Source organism: Coturnix japonica, chromosome 8, assembly GCF_001577835.2.
Source record: "Coturnix japonica isolate 7356 chromosome 8, Coturnix japonica 2.1, whole genome shotgun sequence".
Taxonomy (NCBI): Eukaryota; Metazoa; Chordata; class Aves; order Galliformes; family Phasianidae; genus Coturnix; species Coturnix japonica.
Window position 1 is genome coordinate 7720221 of NC_029523.1, and position 21145 is coordinate 7741365.

A 21145-nucleotide genomic window follows, 5' to 3' on the forward strand; every position below is an offset into this window, starting at 1 on the left:
TCTGCAGTTATCAACCTGCAGTCCTCATCGCTCCCTCACTACACCTCTAAAACCTTTGTGAGCACATCCTACACACCACTTCTTTTCCTTTTAGTCTACTTAGGTTGAAAACTCTTCAACACAAAGCCTCTTGAGGAAGACAGTCATCTCTATGGAGTGTCTTCGTTTTTTTCTGTTGTCACTTTCATTATAAACAAAATAGAAGGTAGAGTAACATTTATTGGGTGTTGAGAAGAATAGATGGTAACCTTTGATTTCCCTTGGTAGTGCAAGCATTCTACTAATCAAACATTTTAAAACTGTCACAGTGAAATTATTTGTTTCACAAACTGGTTTGCAATCTTAAAATTTAATCATCTTTCCTGAGCTAAACTAGTCCTGAACTGAAGGACTCGTCCAATTTTTTACAAGGTAAAAATCATCTATTTACTCTGCATGTAAGTTCCAAGATGTCACACAAATGCATCAAGCAAGGGACAGCAAGTTACCATAACTTGCATTTCCTTCTGTAATAACTAAGAACAGCACTGCATTTTTCTGCAGCTTGTGCATCAGTATCTGCGTAGCTAGCTCTCTAGAAATAAGAAAGCTGCTTGTATTTCAGTACAATTCTATATTCCAGACCCCATTTAACAGAATAACAATTTCGTGGCTATACATAAGCATGTATTAACAAGCTGTTTCTCTGCAGTTCTGTATCCCTTTAAGTAGAAACATGTTAAATTTATCAAGCTGGAAATCAAAAGGCCCTAAAATGAACTGAAACATACTCGCTTGTATAAAAATTGCAGAGTGTTAAGGAAGCTCTTCTGAATGGGGAGATTTTCTTTCTTCCCTTTGATATTATGATGAATACAAACACATAATAACAGAATGAAATTGAGTATCTGCAGTGTCTGATGCATGGACTCAGATGTGAATGACCTAAATCATTTATTACAAGTTCTCGCATCACTTATATTCCTTCATAAGGTTTCTTTTTTTAGCTTTTCCATCCATCCCTACAATTTTCCCATCCATCTGTACATGTCAACAGAGCATTCCACAAACACTCTTCAACTGTTCATGCAGGCACTTATCCAATCAGAGCCATGAGCCATTCTTTCTTCTTCTAGAGGTGTCCTTGGTTCTCATCCTGTTTATCCTGCTCCACAGCTGCTGCTCTGTACAGTCCTTCTTGTATTCCCACAAGTATCTAGAAACATTATACACAGTTTAGTAGAAGCAATATGCTCTTCTTTCATCAAAAGTTGTTCCTTCAGATTATGATTTCTGGTTGATTACCCTTCCTCTCAGGAGGAGGTTATTAACACAGTCCTACGTCCATGATTTTCTTTGACAGCTAACATGCTGGTGCGGCAAATATAGTGAATAAAAAAGGTTGACCCACTCCTGTTTTATAAAACAAATAAAATGACAGAATCGTATATATAAAAAAAAACAAAACGAGTTGGAAAGGATCTGTGTGGAACATTAAGTTCAATTCCTGGTTCTATAAGGGTGTTTCTTGAACACTAACAGGCTTAGGGCTTTGACCACTACCCTAACAATTTTTGACAGAGTTACAAACTATTGCACAGGAGTTAAAGTAGCATGTGCAACCAATATATATAATGATTTTGTTCTGCCAGAATAAATTAAGAGGGGATAACAGTTCATTCAGAACACTGCATTTGAGTATCCTTTTTAATACAAAGAAGGTTACTTGAAATTTATTTGTAATCATTATTAGTTATTAATGTCTTCTATTTCATATTATATAATATTTTATTGCACAGTATACATTATATGTGTAATACATATTTTCTGTATTATATCTATAATATGAACATGCAATATATGGCCATTTGCATTAATAAAGCAGTATTCTTTCTAGAAGAATTATACATTATCAAATGAAATACAAAAATTAATTTGATTAAAACCAGCACAATATTATATTTATACAGCATATAATGACAGAAAAAACATCTTCTCTTGTTCTACAAAGTATTTTGTGCCTACAGTAAAACTGAGAGATTGATTAAATAAATTTATTTTGTTTTCAATTATTATTAAAATACAAGAGGGAAAAAAATCACATTAAACTCTGTTTTTTTCTTTTATATACAATATATGAGGTATGGATACAGAATTTAGTTTTGTATTCTTTAATTAAAATCATTATTCTTCAGCAGGAAATTCTTGCTTTGGTGTAATAACTCCAGTTCCACATAATGGGAAAAAAAAGTGACAGATTATTGCTCTTTATATTACAGTAGCACCTACACCCAAATTTATAATTAAAATTGTCAAAGAATGCAAAAAAAGACTTAAGAACACCATCAAAAGAGAAGAGCAATATGTGTAGTGTGTAGTTATGTTCCAACAGAAAGGTGGTAAGCTAGTACCAGGACTCAGATTTTCTCTAAGCCTGTCTCCACGATTATAGCTATAACTAGTTCTGCAGGAATGAAAAGAGAATTTCTATTTATTTATTGATTTTATTTTATTTTCAAGTATTTGTATCTGAAACTAGGAATACAGTATGTAGTCAGTATGAAAGCAGGGTACTGTAACGATCTTGTATTGGTTCTACAGGAATTATAATGATCTTGTTTTCTGTTACTGTCTATTACCATAGTCAGTTTTGCTTGTATTAAAGAGACTTAATTCCAGAAAGCCACTCAATAGAAGCATGATGTTTCTGCCACTAAATCTTTTCTCATACTCAAATCTACCCCTCACCAATACTGTAAGTTTGGATTCTTTAGTCAATTCAAGCGTTGTTTTTTTTGTTTTGTTTTGTTTTGTTTTGTTTTTAATTTTAGTCTGGCTTTAGCGTGGTTTAGATACTCTTCATCAATTACCCTTTCACATTACTTTTATTTATTCAGCAACTACCTTAAAACGTCCTTGTAATGAAACTTAAGAATCGTGGGATAGATGAATGGACAGTGAGGTGGATTGAGAACTGGCTGACTGGCAGAGCTCAGAGGGTTGTCATCAGTGGTACAGAGTCTGGTTGGAGGCCTGTAACTAGCAGTCTTGATTAAGCTGGATGAAGAGAGTGAGACCACCCTCAGCAAATCTGTTGATTATACAAAGCTGGCAGGAGTGGCTGGCACACTGGAAAGCTGTGCTGCCATTCAGCAAGACCTGGATAGAATAGAGATGGGCAGAGAAGAACCTCATGAGGTTTAACAAGAGCAAGTTGTAGAGTCTTGCACGGGGAGAGGAATAACCACATGCATCAGTACAGTACAGGGAGAGGAATAACCACATGCATTAGTACAGTACAGGTTAGAAGATGATCTGCTGGAGATGAGCTCTGCAGAGAAGAACCCGAGGGTCCTGGTAGACAACAGTTTGGCCACGAGACAACAATATGTCCTTGTGGCCAATAGGACCAATGGTATCCCGAAGCACAGTAAAAATGCGTGGCCCCTCTACTCAGCCCTGGTGAGGCTACATTTAGACTACTGTGTCTAGTTCTGGTCTGCCCAGTTCAAGAAAGATGGGGATCTCCTAGAAGGAGTCATATGGAGGGCTACAGAGGGGATAGAGGGCCTAGATCACCTTGCATGTGCAGAAAGGCTGAGTAACTTGTGTCTGTTCAGCATGGGGAAAATAAGACTGAGAGAGGATCTGATAAATGTAGATAAATATCTAAAGGGAGGTGGGATGCAAATGGATGAGTCCAGGCTCTTGATGGTGTGCAGTGATAGGAGAAGGAGTAATATCCTAAAATTTGTACATAGGAAGATACATACTAACATGAGGAAGAAATTCTTTATGGTAAGGGTGATGGAACACTGGAAAAGGTTGTCCAGAGAGGCTGTGAAGTCTTTTTCTACAGATATTCAAGAGCAGTCTGGACATTTACTTGTGTGACTTGTTGTACTGTACCTGCTTTAGCTGTGCGAATGGGCTCGATGGTCTTTTGAGGTCCCTTCCAGCCCCAGTAGTTCTGTGATTCTGTGGTCTTGTTATTGTAGCATGGAATTTATAGCTACATCTTACACCGTCCTCCAACTGAGAATCAGACCTTGGGATGCAAGTTGATAAGGGAATCCAGTTGGTTTTAGCAGCTCCTACTTTCTCACTTCCTTCCATAAATTAACTATTCAAATTAGGTTCATGTCAGCATATTAAAATAATCTGAGGAATCCCTGTCCTCATAATTATATTGCAATTGTTTCATTGCCATGTATAGCTTCAGAGCCAAAGATAACGCTAAATTAACTACTTTTCCTTTTCCAGCTTATATTATTAGGTGGTATATCTTTAATTTCAAAATCTAATTTTTCACTCCATTTTGTAAATCAATGGTTCTTCCATTTAGTTTATTCATTTCTGTATGTACCTTACAGACAGCTCAATACAAAGCAAAGACATGTCATTGCTTGAGCTATAACAATGTGAAGCTGTAAGTAACGATGCAGAGCAACACTAATCATAACGTTTTCAATATCTAAGCATTCATATATGCACAGCAGTATTCTTTTTGTTGTCATCTCATTAGGTCAGTCTCATGCTAGTGCACGAGCCTCTACAATGTGTAAGGTTCTGGACATGGAAGTATCATGTTCTTACGTTCTTATTTCAGTTTCTCTGTAAAAGTAGTGGGAAGCCTATTAGCAGTTTGTCCAATTTTATAACTTCTTTTCTGTTCTTGACAGAAGAAGATTGATTGTGTTATAAAAAACTTGATAGTTATTTTTTGAGTGTTTCAAAGATGCCTAACAATCAGAAAAATCACTAAAACTTTCATGCAAGCTTTTTTTTAAAAAAAGTTATTTTAATATATGTATCCAGCAATGCCTGTTAAAGCCTAAGGAACTAATGGATAATCTGTGTCCTAAGATGAATTTTATTGCTTGCAAAAACACTGCAAAAACAAGTACAGATATATGTAGAGATGAGTGGCCTTAGGAAACAGGTGCGATTTTGTATCTTCTGTATTATTATAATTTTCATAATATTTTTCTTTCTCCTGCACATTAGAAATCTTTTTTTTCCTAGCACTTCTAATTCCTCTCTCATTCTGCTTTTTGACACAATTGATTCATTTGACCGGTATTGCCTTTGTCCCTGCTGTACTATCAGTCATTATTTATGAGCCATGGATCATCGTTTAGTAAAAGCTTCCAAAGCTTGTCTCTGATTTGAAGCTTTTTTAATAAGTAGCTAGAACCACGAAGCAATTTGATTCTGATTCCATCTTATCTCACTGGTCATTATGATTATAGCCATGACAAAAAACAATGGATTTGTTATCTTAAAATGATTTGAATGTGACTGTTATCTGCTTGGAGGTGCTTCAGATTAGATTTTTTTTTGGATACAAGAGTAAAAGAGGTGCAACATTACTGTAGTTAAACCTGCAAATTTTTGGGAATAAATACAAAATGTACTGGAAAGATCCTCTAAAAATTAAGCACAATACAGCCTTTATAACCAGAAAAAAATCAGTAAGCCCTAAATATTTTTTAAAACTGAAATAATTTAATGTATGCATTAACTCAGAGATCAAACTCCAGCTTCTTCTAGCTGTGTTGTCACAATCATCCTTTGACTTGAAACAAAAGGAAAAACACTCAGAAGTCATTGCTAAAATCTTTGCTTTGTAGGAGAGTTTCTGAAATTTTAAGGTGATGGTCAAATGTGGCTTTGTGTAATCAACAGAACGATGACAGTAGTCTAATAAGATATTCATAAGATGTTATGACAGCTTAGCTAGCAGCTGCCTCTCCTCAGATGAAGGTCAATCAACTTAATCTAAATGACTAAGAATATTTTTTCTATGCCAAAATATTTTATTGCATGGAATACCATGTAACTCATGGCAGTTTTATTCTACAAGGTCTATGAATTTTTCTATTGGAACCTATTTCCTCTGCATCTTATATTACAGACTATCTGGAATTCAGAATTGACTTGCATTATTGCTTTTAAAATATATTGTACCAGTCACTGATTCAGCAAAAACTGCAGAATGGTGGCACAAGGGCTGGGGGATCTGCAGAGATTACTCTTAGATGTGATTTAAAATGGAGAAGATGGTATTTTACTTGAATAAATCAAAGTATATTCAGTTGTTATTATTACTAAATGCAGAATTATTCTCCTGGTACCTCAAATCTTTTCCCATAGTGTAGTTAATAAACATTGGTCTCAAATGATTTTTTTTAATTCCCACATTCTCTTTTTGAAAACAACTTTAGCATATGGTAAAAAATATTTCTGTCCAATTTTCACATGTAATTAATACCCTATTTCTGCACAGCATCATGGATTTTTATCAAAGGTTACTTCCTAATTAGAAGCTATCCTTTCCATTATGTACATTCAGAAAGGTATCACACTCCTTCTTCAACTCCCAGGATGCTCCAAGATAAATAATACAGCATGTAAAAACCTTGTTTTCACCATCGGCTATGTAGTTAGAGCGGACCTTTAGAAGAGCTTTAAAACATCCGACTCAGGTGGAGCCAGCTATGAAATTGTAAGGTGTGAACTTGGAACATCCGCCTTGCTTCCATTTATGATCATTCTGAACCAGAGTTGAGGCTGTCACTGAGTCTCACTGACACATCTGTAACATGAGCTGTAACCAAATAATTGCAGGCATGTTTATTGGAACACTGCATATAGTACTGCTTTTTATGAGGCTGAATAAGCTAAAAACACTCAGTCTTCCCATCAGTCATTCACATTCATGATAACGGTCAGGTCTGTAGTTCGACTCCCAGAAGTAAAGTACATTCACATAAAGACCATTAACAAATTTAGCAACAATTAATGTTCCTGTTATGAACCTCAGCAAAGAAACTACGTACTTTGATTCTTATCTGTCCTTCCCAAGAAATGATCCCAGAAGATCAAGAATAGGACATTTTAAAGAGGCTTGTAAGTGCTTTTGCTTTTGATGTTCCTGTCTTACGGTTTTATACTGGATTCAGTCTCCAGAGAAAGGAAAAATAGGTAATGGGTATTTTAATGCCTATACACTTCCTGTTAAATTGTCTTCACTTTTTTTTTTTTTTTTTTTTTTTACATAGCATCTGCCTCACTGAGTACTCATCATCTGCTGCTGAACCATCTGATGTACAACAGATGTTAAGCACTTAGTGAGGCAGAGAGGGAGGTAAAAGTGTCATATCATGATTAAGTACTTGCTATAGCTATTATATAAGATGACCATACTGCTTTGTTCTTATGTTAAATGTTAGTTTGTCTTGAATAAGAGTTACCATAAGTTTTCTTATTTTAATTCCAATTGTTAATGGTCCAAAAAAGTATTTTTTTAAAGGTAAAGCTATTGCATAGATGAAAAACAATAGAAAATATTTTTGAGACACGTTATAATTAAGAATTAGAGAGTAGTTCATAAAGAGGCATTTGAGTGCAACTTCAGATATAATTCTTTCATGAACAAAAACAATTAAGATTTCTATTTCTATTTCTTAACAGGTAAAGATTCTCTAATTATTAGATTTAATATCTATAGAATTATATTATTTTTTTACTGTGGTTGTGTAAATGTGAGATTACATGGCAGGCTTTGCCCTGTAAATATTTTAGCTCAAAGTATGGTAGCCAACTCAACTTAGCAACAGGAAATCATAATTAAATAGAAATCTCTTTCCATGCTGATTTCTAAAGTTGTGAAAGACTTGTGAAAGATTGTCACACAAGATGACATCTTTTCATATTGATGAGTATGGTCAAAATAATTAAATAGTATTAGACAGATATGTTGGTTTGGATGATCAGAAACTGTCGACAGTTTATGGGCTGGTTCGACCCAGTTCCAGGGTGAAGGGATTTTGTGAAAGAAAAAGTGTGTCAGATGACCTACCAAGGCCTTTTATCTGCTCCCCCTAAGCAGAAATGATAACAGAACAGTGAACAGTCTTCTGGGGAATGTAGTTCTTCTCTTCTAGGACAAGTGCCTGGAACTGGAGCATTAACTTTAACAGCCAGTGCACTACCTGATGTTACGATGTGGAATACCAATATCCAAAAATCATAAAACCATGACAGAAACTCTTTGTACTCAAGGATGAAACTGAAGCCCTCGAATAGTTATAACTGAAAGGTTTACAGTTGTTTGTGATTTTTATGAGTTATCTGGCTTAGTGGTCCATTTTCTGTAAAGACAATAATTCAGCTGGGAAGAAATCAGTAACATTTATGTTTACTTAGAAATTTCAGCCTCAATTGAACAGCTCTTCTGTGACTTTGCATTCTATTTTGAAAGGTTTATTTCCACAACTCTGTATTAATCAAGAAAGAAGAAAAAAATATAAGAAACTTTGAGGAAGCTCTAATTAATCATATAATTTGATATGTGGTATCCTATACTATGACTGTTTTCTTTAAATTAAATAACACTTTAATGCAACAATAGAATTACAATATCAAGTCTACTATTCACTAAAACAGCTTCTGATAATAGTTTATCACATTATATTGTATACACATGAAAGCATGGATTTTTTGGGCATCAGATTTTGATTTAAAGCTTATTGAAATAGGAATATTTTTATTGTTTCATCCTGTTTGAAACTGCAAAGTTCTGCAGCTCAGTGTTTGAAAAAGAAGCACATTCAGCCAGTAAATTTAATTTCTCAAATCAAATAATATTGTTTACAGTCTCATTAAAAGGATAATTGGCGAGCCTTTTCAATCCTCCCCCAGATACTTATTGTATGCATTTATTTATTAGTCTATGTATGCAAGTAGCAACTGCTAAGATAAGTAGCTTCTTAATTTTCTAATTAGTCCTTCATTAACACAATGAGAATATAACTGATTAAATAGAACAAATTAAAGGTAAAAGGACACTGGGACTGTATACAGAATTGTTTAGTAAGGATTGGAGTAATGTACAAAGAACTTAATAAACCTGAAGAGAAAAACTAAAAGTACTCTAAATTTTGAGCAAAGCCTATTATTGACATTAATATAGATCTGAGGTTAAAGTCAGAGATTCAGATCCTACCTTATGAAACTGAAGAGGATCTTTTCCTAGTGATTACTGTAGAGCATAGGTATCAGTCCAGCTTTGGAAAAATGGCAGAGTGGAAAGGTGCACTGAAGATTTATGACAGATTCAATAAACATTTTTCTTACTTTCCGATGACAGGCTAAGTAGTGGATTTTGAATATGGCAAAAAATGAAAGGCATAGATTAGGGGCGATAAATTTGCATAGAGTAGCTAAACAATCAAGTACTAGTTGACTCATCTAATGTAGAAAATTAAAGAATAATTAGACTGATGTAGTAGAAAAGGGAAGTCTCATGATATGATGATGTAGAAGATAGTGAGATTTTGTTTGTCTAATGCTAGGTGCACTAAGTCTCAAGAACTATTCCCACATGCTACTGCTGTCTGGGGGCCATGGTAAGAGCAAAGAGAAAAAAATAAACAACAGAATTCCATTAAATTCCAAAAAGATATCTGCTATGTTTTTGTATATATTGGTTCAGGATTTTTAAATTTTAACTATGTTCATCAAAACTATATGGTGTATAGATGTAGTTATTGACCTGTAGTCCATTATCTGTTTGAAGTTTTTCGTCAGACTAGTGGAGGATATTAAACAGCTCAGTGTAACTCAAATTCTATTGTTAGCATAGATTGGATGAGAAAAAGTAGCCAAATTTTCTAATAGGACAGGGAAAGCTGACAGCTTAAACAACACTCAGGAAGAGAAGTTTGTCTTCTTTTTAGGTACTGGAGACTCAATTTGCTTCTATTGGCTACAGCCATTGAGGAAGGGCAGAACGTGTCCAGAGAAGGGCAACAAAACTTGTGAGGGGCCTGGAGCACAAGTCTTACATGGAGTGACTCACATAGCTGGGTTTGTTTAGCCTGGAAAAGAGGAGGCTCAGGGGAGACCCCATTGCACTTTACAACTTACTTGAGAAAAAGTAATACCTTTAGAAAGTGCAGTGGTATTCCTTAATGACAAATTAAAACCAATACAAAGCAATCATCAAAAAAAGCAATTTCAACTTCTTTTTTGAAGTATTTCTGCTTGTAAACTGATCAGAGAAAGATGCAATTAGAACTTCTTGAAATCTGTCTACTAAATAAAACAAGGTAATAAATTTTAAAATTAGAAGGATGGTGTTTTTCATTTGAATTAGGAAAAAAAAGGTCTCTCCCTCTAAATCAAATCTGAAGTTCTTGTTTCTCTTGAGTAAGAATACAGTTGTTTTAAAAACTACATTTTAAGTTAGAAATTCACAGCTAAAGTTTCATTCAGCTCTGTAATTTCATGAAGATTTTTATACTGCTTATTCTATTCCTTGGTAGAAAAAGGGGGAGGGTAGACTCATTAAATATTCAAAGAAAAAAAAGTGTCATCTTTTTTGCCTGTCATAATAACAGAATGTAATAATAACATTTTGCTTGTCAAAATAACTGAAGTAGTAGATTAGATCTGCAATAAGGAAGAAAGTTCAAAAACTGTGTGCCTAGAGATAGGATTTACTGAAGTCCAATCAACATTTCCCTGTACATTAATTTTGTTGATTTCAAAAAACTTATTGCAGCAACTTAAAAGCCTTCTCTTCCAACAAAATCATCTTTTTCACTAGGTTTCCCTTCTTCCCTCTCCTCTGTGGTCCAAGACTATTTATTTCCTGCTCTCACAGCTGCCCTTTCTTCATCAGTCTGCAATCATTCTGCGGACTCTTTCTGTCTGGCTCACCCTGTGTGTTCAGAGCACACTTGTCCACTTTGCACCGGTACAGGCTGGGGGAAGACCTGCTGGAAAGGATCTCTGCTGAGAGGGACCTGGGCGTCCTGGTGGACGACAGATTAACCATGAGCCAGCAGTGTGCCCTTGTAGCCAAAAAAGCCAATGGCATCCTGGGGTGCATTAAAAAGAGCGTGTCCAGCAGGTCGAAGGAGGTGATCCTCCCCCTCTACTCTGCCCTGGTGAGGCCTCATCTGGAATACTGTGTCCAGTTCTGGGCTCCCCAGTACAAAAAGACAGGGATCTCTTGGAAAGAGTCCAGCAAAGGGCCACTAAGATGGTGAAGGGCCTGGAGCATCTCCCCTATGAGGAGAGACTTAGGGAACTGGGTCTGTTTAGCCTTGAGAAAAGAAGGCTGAGAGGGGATTTGATCCAGGTTTATAAATACCTGAGGTGTGGGAGCCATAGTGGTGAGTCTGGTCTCTTTTCAGTAGTGTGTGGGGATAGGACTAGGGGTAATGGGATGAAAGTACAGCATAGGAAGTTCCGCACAAATGTGCGGAAGAACTTCTTTACAGTGAGGGTGACGGAGCACTGGAACAGGCTGCCCAGGGAGGTGGTGGAGTCTCCTTCTTTGGAGATATTTAAGACCCGCCTGGACGCCTTCCTGTGTGACATGGTGTAGGGAGCCTGCTTTGGCAGGGGGGTTGGACTCGATGATCTCTAGAGGTCCCTTCCAACCCCTACAATTCTGTGATTCTGTGATTCTGTGATTGTCCAATCTAACCATTCTCAGGCATGTTCAAGTGAGGAGACATCCTCTTTTATTCCACACAAAATGAGGCCTGAACAGGCAGGGTAGGGCAAGCTGGATACCTTCTCATGCACATATTTTTCCTGACCCAACTTCACTTCTCTCCCAACTTTTCTACTTCCTCCTGCCCCAGGCAGTGCAAAAAAATGGGGAGCAGGTGGCTGCAATCTGTCCTTACTTCTGTGCCACTCTTTCCTCCTCACACAAGGCAGCCTCTGATCACCAAGGCCCCTTCTCCACTGCTAAAACCTATCCAATGACAAATATATACCTCAACAAATCTATCAGAAAATAGCTAAAATCAGGCTCCAGAAATCATAGCTAGCATGTAGGTGAAAAATATGTCTTCCTGGGCTCCAAGCCAGTAGGAATGCAGAAACTTCTTGTCCATACTAGCACCATGTGAAATCCAAGCTGCTAATCTTTGCTAAGAAACTGATGCAATTGCAAGACTTTGTTCAGCTTTGCATCTCAGGCACAGTGTGCATACATCTGACTAGAATGCAAACATAATGCAGAATGCAGGAGTATCACAGGAGTATCCTTAGGTTCTACAAACTACATAACATGGCTGATGCTTTTTGTGTGTGATCCAAGCAGATTTAGTGTCTACGGTAAATGCTCTGTCATAAACAAAAAGTCTTTAGATTGTCTTCAGATGTTTATCCTCTACTGGCTTGAATTCAGATTTATAACTGTACGCTCAGAGCTGGTCTATGTTGAATATTTTTTTAATGTATTTCTGGAAATGTACTTCTAATACGCAACATGACTTTTCAAAGACAGCACTTTTGCTTTCAAGAGAAGTGAGAGAGGATACTAAAATTCACTCTTACAAGTCAGAGCAATATTAGCTGTTAGACATATGAGCACATTACATTGATGCAGTACTCATGTGGTACAGACTAGTCTTAAACCATGGTCAATGTTAACATCCAATTAACAAGCAGAAAAACTGGAGATGAAAGAGCAAGTGACACATCCTTGAAATCCATCTGGTTATCTGTCCAAGGTAACAAATCAAAATAAGATAAAATCTTAAAGAAGGTTACTCTGAAGTAAATGGATAACTCAAAGATCTAAAGGAAAGTGGTTTTTTTCTTTTTTCTTTTTTTCCAAAAAAGCATTTTTCTATATTCATCTAACATCTTTTGGAATCTGAGTAAGTGTTGGTTATTACATAGGAACTTGGGCCTATAAGGTATTGGGTGCCCATATTTGAACAGGAGTGCTTAATCAGATGTCCTCCAGTGATCCCTTCTAACCACTGCCATTCTGTGATTCTGAGTTAGGATAAAGCTACAGCAGGAAACCTTTGGAAGGATATTTGCAATCCTTCAGACAGTAGTCTTCTCTGTTTTGATGGTGGTCATGCATTATAGGCCTAACAATAATATGACAGACCATGGAAGATATAGCCTGGCTGCAATGTCCGACACATAAGAGGAACTGAGGTTGTAATATACCCTAACTGCTGGAGCAAACTTAGTGAGAATAGATTACTGTCAAAATGAGCCAGACACAGTACCTGGGAACTTTGATTCTACCTTGGAAATCCGTTTGTTTAAAATTCTACTCAGTTTTGGAGTAACATTTGTGTTGTGACATTGCATTTGTTTCTAGAATGAATGCACTGTTTTTATTCAGGAAAGGCGTAAACTTTCCAAACTTTTTTTTTTCTTCACTTTAACTTTCAACTAAGCGTAGAGAAGCAAACTGTTTAGTCATTCAGATCATATATCTTACGGTATATACTTCCATAAAGGTACTGATGGACAATACATAGAAAAGAAAAATAAAAGGGGTTGGGAATGGCATAGAAACAATCAGAAAGAAGATTCTCCAAAGCCCCAAAGCAGAAAACAGAGTCACTGGGATCTAAAATGATTGTAGTGGTTTTTATTTTTACATTTCTTTTTTTTTTTTCCTTTTTTTTTTTTTTCACATGGCAACAGTAGAACAGACTCTGCAGCAGTGAAAGCAAGTTCTTGAATGTGAATGAAAACAATTCTCTGCAATGTGAGAATTATTATAAAGGAACAAAAAGTGCAGACAAGAAAGGAGATAACATTTGTCTTGTCTATGTCCATGTAACTGTGTTTCTTACACTGCCTTCCTGCTAGCAATTGTACCTCATCAGATTAAATTACTGGTTTCAGTATGTTCTCACAGTGTGATTTAGTACATTGTCTATTGTTTTTTGTGAAAATAAAATAAGTTGACAAGAAAAACATTAAAACAATCATTTAATTTCATCTCAGAAGATGAAAAGTAAACACAGAATGGTCATCTTTGACTTCCCATAAGGACATGGGAACCGTGCCCATGGCAGTGGTAGGAACTATGTAATCTTCACAGTTTCTTCTACTGCAAGCCTTTATGTGATTATATGATGATGTGATTGTGTTGGAATTAATTTGAAGAATTAAGACTGAATCTGTTTTAGTGGGGCCCTACTTGCTATTCCAGGTAAGCATTTTGGTCACTCCATTCCTCACTACTTATAAATCAAAGCAGTAACAACTAGAAACAAGAAGGCTTTCAGGCTTACAAAAATCTTCATAACAAAACAGCATAATGATACCAAATCGTACACAGATACATCCAAAGCACCTCCCTGAACAAATAGTATGAGGAAAAGAAATATCAACTGTATAGCATTTCAAGATGTTAATCTTAAGACAACTACAGAAAAAAAATGACTCTGACAGGCTTTCTTGACAGAGATACAAAGAAAATGCATGATCCAAATGTTCTTACTGTGTGAGTTTATAAGGCAAATTCTTTTTTTGTGGTTTTGCATTGCAAAAAGGCAATTTATATGTGTATTTATTTGACAGCAGATGCTGTCATCTGACTTTAGTTATGTTCATAGTGCCTTAATCTGTTACTAAAAACACTTTCATCTTTCTCTTTCTGGTAAAAAAAAATTGCAAGGTTGTATTTATTGTTTTCAGGTGTCTCTTTGTGCTAAAGTATAGTATTTTAAAATTGCAGATCCTCCAACTATTGGCTCAATCGCATCCAATCCTTTCTCTACTGCAATGAAAATGGCCTTCTGGGAAGCTTTTCTGAAGAGACCCACACATGCACCTGCCCTAATGACCAGGTTGCCTGCAATGGGTTCCTTCCCTGCACAGTTGGAGATGGTTCTGCTTGTCTGAGCTGTGCTCCTGACAATCGTACCCGCTGTGGGAGCTGTAATGCTGGATACATGCTAAGCCAGGGGATTTGCAAGCCTGAAGTTGCAGAATCAACAGAGCACTACATTGGGTTTGAGACTGACCTTCAGGACCTGGAAATGAAATATTTACTGCAGAAGACAGATCGGAGAATTGAGGTGCATGCAATTTTCATCAGCAATGACATGCGCCTCAACAACTGGTTTGATCCTTCTTGGCGCAAGCGGATGCTCCTTACTCTAAAGAGTAACAAGTACAAGTCTAGCCTGGTCCATATGATACTAGGCCTCTCTCTTCAAATCTGCCTAACTAAAAACAGCACCTTGGAGCCTGTTCTTGCTGTTTATGTCAACCCTTTTGGGGGCAGCCACTCTGAGAGCTGGTTTATGCCTGTGAATGAAAATAATTTCCCAGACTGGGAGCGGACTAAGCTGGACTTACCTCTTCAGTGTTATAATTGGACACTGACATTGGGCAACAAGTGGAAGACATTTTTTGAAACAGTACACATCTATTTGAGGAGTCGAATAAAGTCAAATGGTCCAAATGGCAATGAAAGCATCTACTATGAACCCCTGGAATTTATTGATCCCTCAAGAAATCTGGGCTACATGAAAATCAATAACATCCAAGTGTTTGGCTACAGCATGCACTTTGACCCAGAAGCAATTCGAGACTTGATTTTGCAGCTGGACTACCCCTATACTCAGGGATCACAGGACTCCGCACTTTTGCAGCTGTTAGAGATACGCGATCGTGTAAATAAACTCTCTCCACCTGGTCAACGTCGTCTAGACCTGTTCTCTTGCTTGCTCCGTCATAGACTCAAACTGTCTACCAGTGAAGTGGTGAGAATTCAATCTGCTTTGCAGGCGTTTAATGCCAAATTGCCAAACACAGTGGATTATGACACAACCAAATTATGTAGTTAACCATAAATGTGAAGCACAACACAAAACCTTGAAGGAGTTTTTACAGTGCTTTTGTGGAACAGTTTATGTTTGGAAGAGTAAATTTAAATTGTCTTTTCAATATCTGTCTTATATCAGTCAATACTGTTGGATGGCAATTTACACACATGAACTAGCTGACAATGAATATATTATACCTACAGTTTTGGTTTATGAATGAAATAAATACTGACACCAGTCTAGAAGACGTTCTACTTTTTACAATAAATTTCATTTGTAATTTTATATGTTCCGTGGCAATGCTTTTGCGCATTACATCCTCTAGAGGGAACATAGAAGGATACCAATAAAATTTTGTAGCTGAACAGTTATTAAAAAGAAATGCTGTGGGATTCTTTCTTCTTACACAAAAGCAGAAATCTTGATATTCTTTTGTGTGTGTTGAACACACGTTGTAGGTAAATAAAATATAGGGGCTCATGGTTTTAAGAGAAAACAGAGAAAAGTTTTATTCTTAGGAATTAGATCTAAATGTTTATTCTGAGCAGAAGTGACAACAGTAGTGATGCTTTACTTGCTACACCTCTGAGACTTGAAAAGGCATGCCCTTTTCAAGTTGCTTAACATGACATGCAGACTCCCGGAGTTGCAATATTGAGTTTTTTAAGATGGACAGTGTGAGGTGCACAGTAATGAAAGGTTGCATTCTCTCAACAGGAGACAGGTGAAAGGCTGTCTATGCTACTGATCTTACCTTACAAAAGAGAAAACCATTTCCACAAAAGTTCTCAGTAGTTTCTATAATCCTTTACTTTGCCTGGTTATTTTGTGTATTTATAGAAAGAATAAATACTGAAGTGCATGCATATTGTCCACTCCTTCCGAGGACACACTCTGAAATGTTCACCTAGAAATACCTATTTTCAACTACTTACCTGAGCATCATCTGTGCTGTTGAGATTCAAATTCAGTATAAAATATTCTCAAATGATAAAACTGTTGAATCTATTAATCTATTAATGAGATGGAACAAATGTGCCTACCTCTGGATCAGAATTAGGTTCTTTGATTGTTTATGCATTCTGGCATAAAACTTATATTCTGAGATGGCAGAATGTGGCACTTCCAAGAAAGTTCTGCTAAATAATGGCAGAAGAGAACAGTGCAAATGTCTTTGCTGTCTGTAGTCTGTTAGTAAGTAGAGAATAAAGTGGGGGAAATTTATATCAATTAGTTAGATGTTACCACATCATGTGAAATCTAAATTTGTGCCCATGTTGTTAAGGTCAACTTGTTTTTGTTTGGTTGCTTCTTTTTGTTTGATGATTTCATTTTCAATGGGAAAAAAAATTGCATATAAAACTAGTACTTTATGTTCAAGCACAGAAAGATTTTAAAAAAATTAATAATTCCCTTATAACTAAAGTTTTAGAATCTAATTGTTGAATCAAACTTCATTTAATTTCAATTAAAATAAATTTGGTAGACTTTGAGTTAGTTCACTTGCAATTTAATTCTGAGTCACAGCCTAATCCGCAGCTAGGCTGCACTCAGAAACACTAATTCTACAGCCAAGAAGGACCTTATTTTCTTTAGTGACTCCTCGTCTGCCTGATTTCACCATATATTTGTAAGGATTACTCTTTCACCAACACACATTCAAATAATTTCTCTTACTTACTATACTAGGAAGCTCAGCAGGACTAAAGTCAGCATATTTTCCCCTAAATTAACTTCTAAATGAATTCCTATTTGGTTTCCAATCACAGCTTTCTTCTACTGATAAATAATGTATCTCACACCTTTTGTCTGTGTCAGAATTCTGGCTTGCTATTGCACTGATACAATGAACCAGGCCAAACTGTGACATATGAGCTTCTCGGTTATGATTCTGACTTCTATCACCAGATCTCTCCTTTGGTATATAATTGCAACTATAATAAAACACAGAAAGAAGCGATTTTACTAATTGTTAATCTGAAAGTCTTTATAGAAAGGCTGTGGTGTAACAAGTCGAACAAAAAGCAAGAAGTCCTCTTATGTTCACAGAAAGTAAAAGTTTGAATATAAATATGCAGCAGTGCTAAATAAAGTGCTCAGATATATCTATTCCTTCAATAAGAAAGAATAATACTATGTTGTATGAAAACAACTGAAATATTTTCCCCTTCTTACAAATTCCTTCCTAAAATACTTCATCAATTCCTATTTATTCTTTCTGTTTTAAAATATTTTCCTTTGCTTCAGATGGAAAGTTCTTCTTGAGACCTTAATATGTGTTCAGAAAGAAGAAGCCAAAATAGTCTCCACACAGGCATCATTTAATTATTATGCAATCCCCCTAGATGTATAAAAATCATATAGTTAAATTAAAGATATTATATAAAAATACAACAATTAAATAATAATCCAGAAGGGCATTTATCTGGAAAAAAACAAACAAACAAACAAAAAAAGTACTTATTTTATTTTTTGTGACAAATTAAAAGTATGAAACTAGTTTTTAGCCTACTAGTAATCAACTAGTTGGAATCAGGGGGTTCTGATATAAATAATGAACTAAGGAAACAAACAGACCAATAAAAACAAGCAAACACAAAAAACTAGCTCAACTTTATGAGACATTGTCTGGGTAAGAAATCAGTAAGGGCTACATTTAGCCACTGTATAATCATGCAGAATTTTCCCCAGTCACTGAACTAGACCAGCAAAGAATAAAGCAGGATATGAGAAGACTACTGTAGAATCAGGCCTTAAGGAAGCATTTTTAAAACTTCAGGAGAAAATGAAATATGATGTTTTGATTTATAATTGATTTTTGCCTGGTAAGTTCTGGGAAATTTCCCTAAATCAAATTAAAGTCAAGGAGCCCAGCCCACATCATAAATCCTGTATTGGAACAAGGCATGCTTCAGAAGATGCATGCCCTAGTCTCAAAGCGTAAGGGTGAATCTGATGACATGAAATGAACCTGTTACACCAGGATAAAACTGTAAATATGAAAACTTCATACCTTTGCTAGATGACTGCAACTGAGGCCCATTTTTGTAAAATAAGGGATGAAGTGCCTGTATGTGCAAACTGTATTGCCACATCACACTTGATCTTATTCAAGACCTAATTATACATTAAAACAGTGGAAAACTTTCCTGCTGAAGAAATTTTTCAGGCTAGTCTAAAATTTAAGTCTGAAAATGCCCCCTGAAGTACCAAGTCCTGGATGCCTGCTCATCTGTTGCTTGTACAAGCTGGCAGAAAACAACAAAAGAAGAGTCAAAATGCTGTGAATTAAGACTATTCAGCATAAGGAATGTATCACTGCAGGAAGAGTGAGACCCTCCTTTCCCTTGAAAAATTATCACAGTCTCAGAAGGGTAAGTTACACACAATTACTATGCAAGAATTCCAGTACAGTGAATGACAGGCTGCTGACATAGTCTGCATAGACTTCAGCAAAACCTTCAACACTATCTCCCACAGTATTCTCCTAGAGAAGCTGGCAGCCCGTAGCATGGACAGGTGCACACCTTGCTGGGTAAAGAACTGGATGGAGGGCCAGATGAACTGACTGAAATCCAGCTGGCAACCATGAGTGGCATTCCCCAGGGCCTGGTACTGGGGCCTGTCCTGTTCAATATCTCTATTTATGATTTGGATGAAGGCACTGAGTGCACCCTTAGTAAGTCTGCAGATGACACCAACCAGGAAGGAAGTGTTGATCTACCTAGGGGTAGGAAGGCCCTACAGAGGGATCTGGACAGGCTGGATTGCTGGGCTTAGACCACTAGGACGAAGTTCAACAAGACCAAGCGTGGTACCCTACACTTTGACCACAACAATCCCAGGCAACACTATGGGCTTAGGGCAGAGTGGCTGGAAGACTGTGTGGAAGAAAAAGACCTGGGGGTACTGGTCTACACTCAGCTGAACATGAGCCAGCAGTGTACCCAAGTAGCCAAGAAGGCCAATGGCATCATGACTTGCATCGGAAACAGTGTTGCCAACAGGAATAGGGAAGTGATTGTCCCCCTGTACTCAGCTCTGGTGAGGCCACACCTTTCATATTGTGTTCAGTTTTGGGTCCCTCACTATAGGAAAGACATTGAGGCCCTGGAGCATGTCCAGAGAAGAGCAATTAAGGTGTGAGGGATCTGGAGCACAAGTTTTACAAGGGGACTGAGGGAACTGGGATTGTCCAATCTGGAGAAGAGGTGCTCAAGGCAGACCTTATCGCTCTCTGTAACTGCTGGAAAGGAGGTTGTAGTGAGCTGGGAGTTGGCCTCTTCTCCCATGTAACTGGCGATAGAATGAGAAGGAACAGAGAGGACCTATAAGATCATCTAGTCCAGCTGTCTTCCTATAACCATTACTACCCACTAAGCTACTAAATGATATAGCACGTCATACACATGCTTCTTGAACACCGCCAGGGATGGCGACTCCACAACCTCCTTGGGCAGCCATTCCAGTGCCTGACCGCTCTCTGAGAGAGTTTTTTCCTAATGTCTAACCTAAACCTCCTCTGATATAACTTGTGGCCATTTCCTCAGGTCCTGTTTGTTGCCTGGGAGAAGAGGCCAAGCCCCTCCTCATCACAGCCTCCCTTCAAGAAGTTGTAGAGTGCAATGAGGTCTCTCCTGAGCCTCCTCTTCTCCTGGCTAAACAATCCCAGCTCCCTCAGCCCTTCCTCCGAAGACCTGTAGTCCAGACCTCTCACCAGTTTTGTTGCCCTTCTCTGGACACATTCCAGGGCCTCTTTGTCTTTCTTGTAGTGAGGAATCCAAAACTGAACACAATACTGGAGGTGCGGCTTCACCAGTGCTGTGTACAGGGGCACCTCTCTGCTCCTGCTGGTCACACTATTTATTTTACAGGCCAGGATGCCATTGGCCTTCTTGGCCACCTGGGCACACTGTTGGCTCATGTTCATCTGAGCATCAACCAACACTCCCAGCTCCCTTTCCTCTTCACAGTCATCCAGCCACTCAGCCTCAAGCCTATAACGCTGCATAGGGTTATTGTGGTCAAAGTGCAGGACCCAGCACTTGGTCTTGTTGAACTTCATCCCATTCTCAGCCCAACAATCCAGCTTATCTAGATCCCTCTGAAGGGCCTCCCTACAATCAGGCAGATCGACACCACCTCCCAATTTGGTGTCATCTGTAAACTTACTGAGGGTACACTCAGTCCCCTCATCTAGGTAATCAGTAAAGATATTAAACAAGATGGTTCCCAGCACCAACCCCTGGGGGACATCACTTGTAACAGGTCACCAGCTGGACTTATCTCCATTAACTACCTTCTGGGCACAGCCCTCTAGCCAGTTCCTTAACCAAAGAAGGGTATACCTGTCCAGAACACAGGCAGCCAGTTTCCCCAGGAGAGTACTGTGGGAAACCGTGTCAAAGACTTTGATGAAGTCTAGGTAGACAACATCAACAGACTTTCCCTCATCTACCAGTTTGGTCACCCAGTTGAAAAAGGAGATGAGGTAGGTTGAGCATGACCTGCCTTTCATGAACCTGTGGTGGGTGGGCCTGTTC

The 21145-nt window shown here is 37.5% G+C and overlaps 1 protein-coding gene across 3 annotated transcripts in view; it reads left to right on the top strand.

Annotated features, from left to right (window-relative positions):
* Positions 1-17299, top strand: part of BRINP3 (BMP/retinoic acid inducible neural specific 3) — a 191153-nt gene extending 173854 nt beyond the window's left edge. For all 3 annotated transcript variants that reach the window (XM_015869841.2, XM_015869843.2, XM_015869842.2), the window contains exon 8: positions 14507-17299. In XM_015869841.2, the coding sequence (XP_015725327.1) occupies positions 14507-15623 (1117 nt within the window). In that variant the 3' untranslated portion in view covers positions 15624-17299. The remainder of the gene's footprint in view (positions 1-14506) is intronic.
* Positions 17300-21145: the final 3846 nt, after the last annotated feature.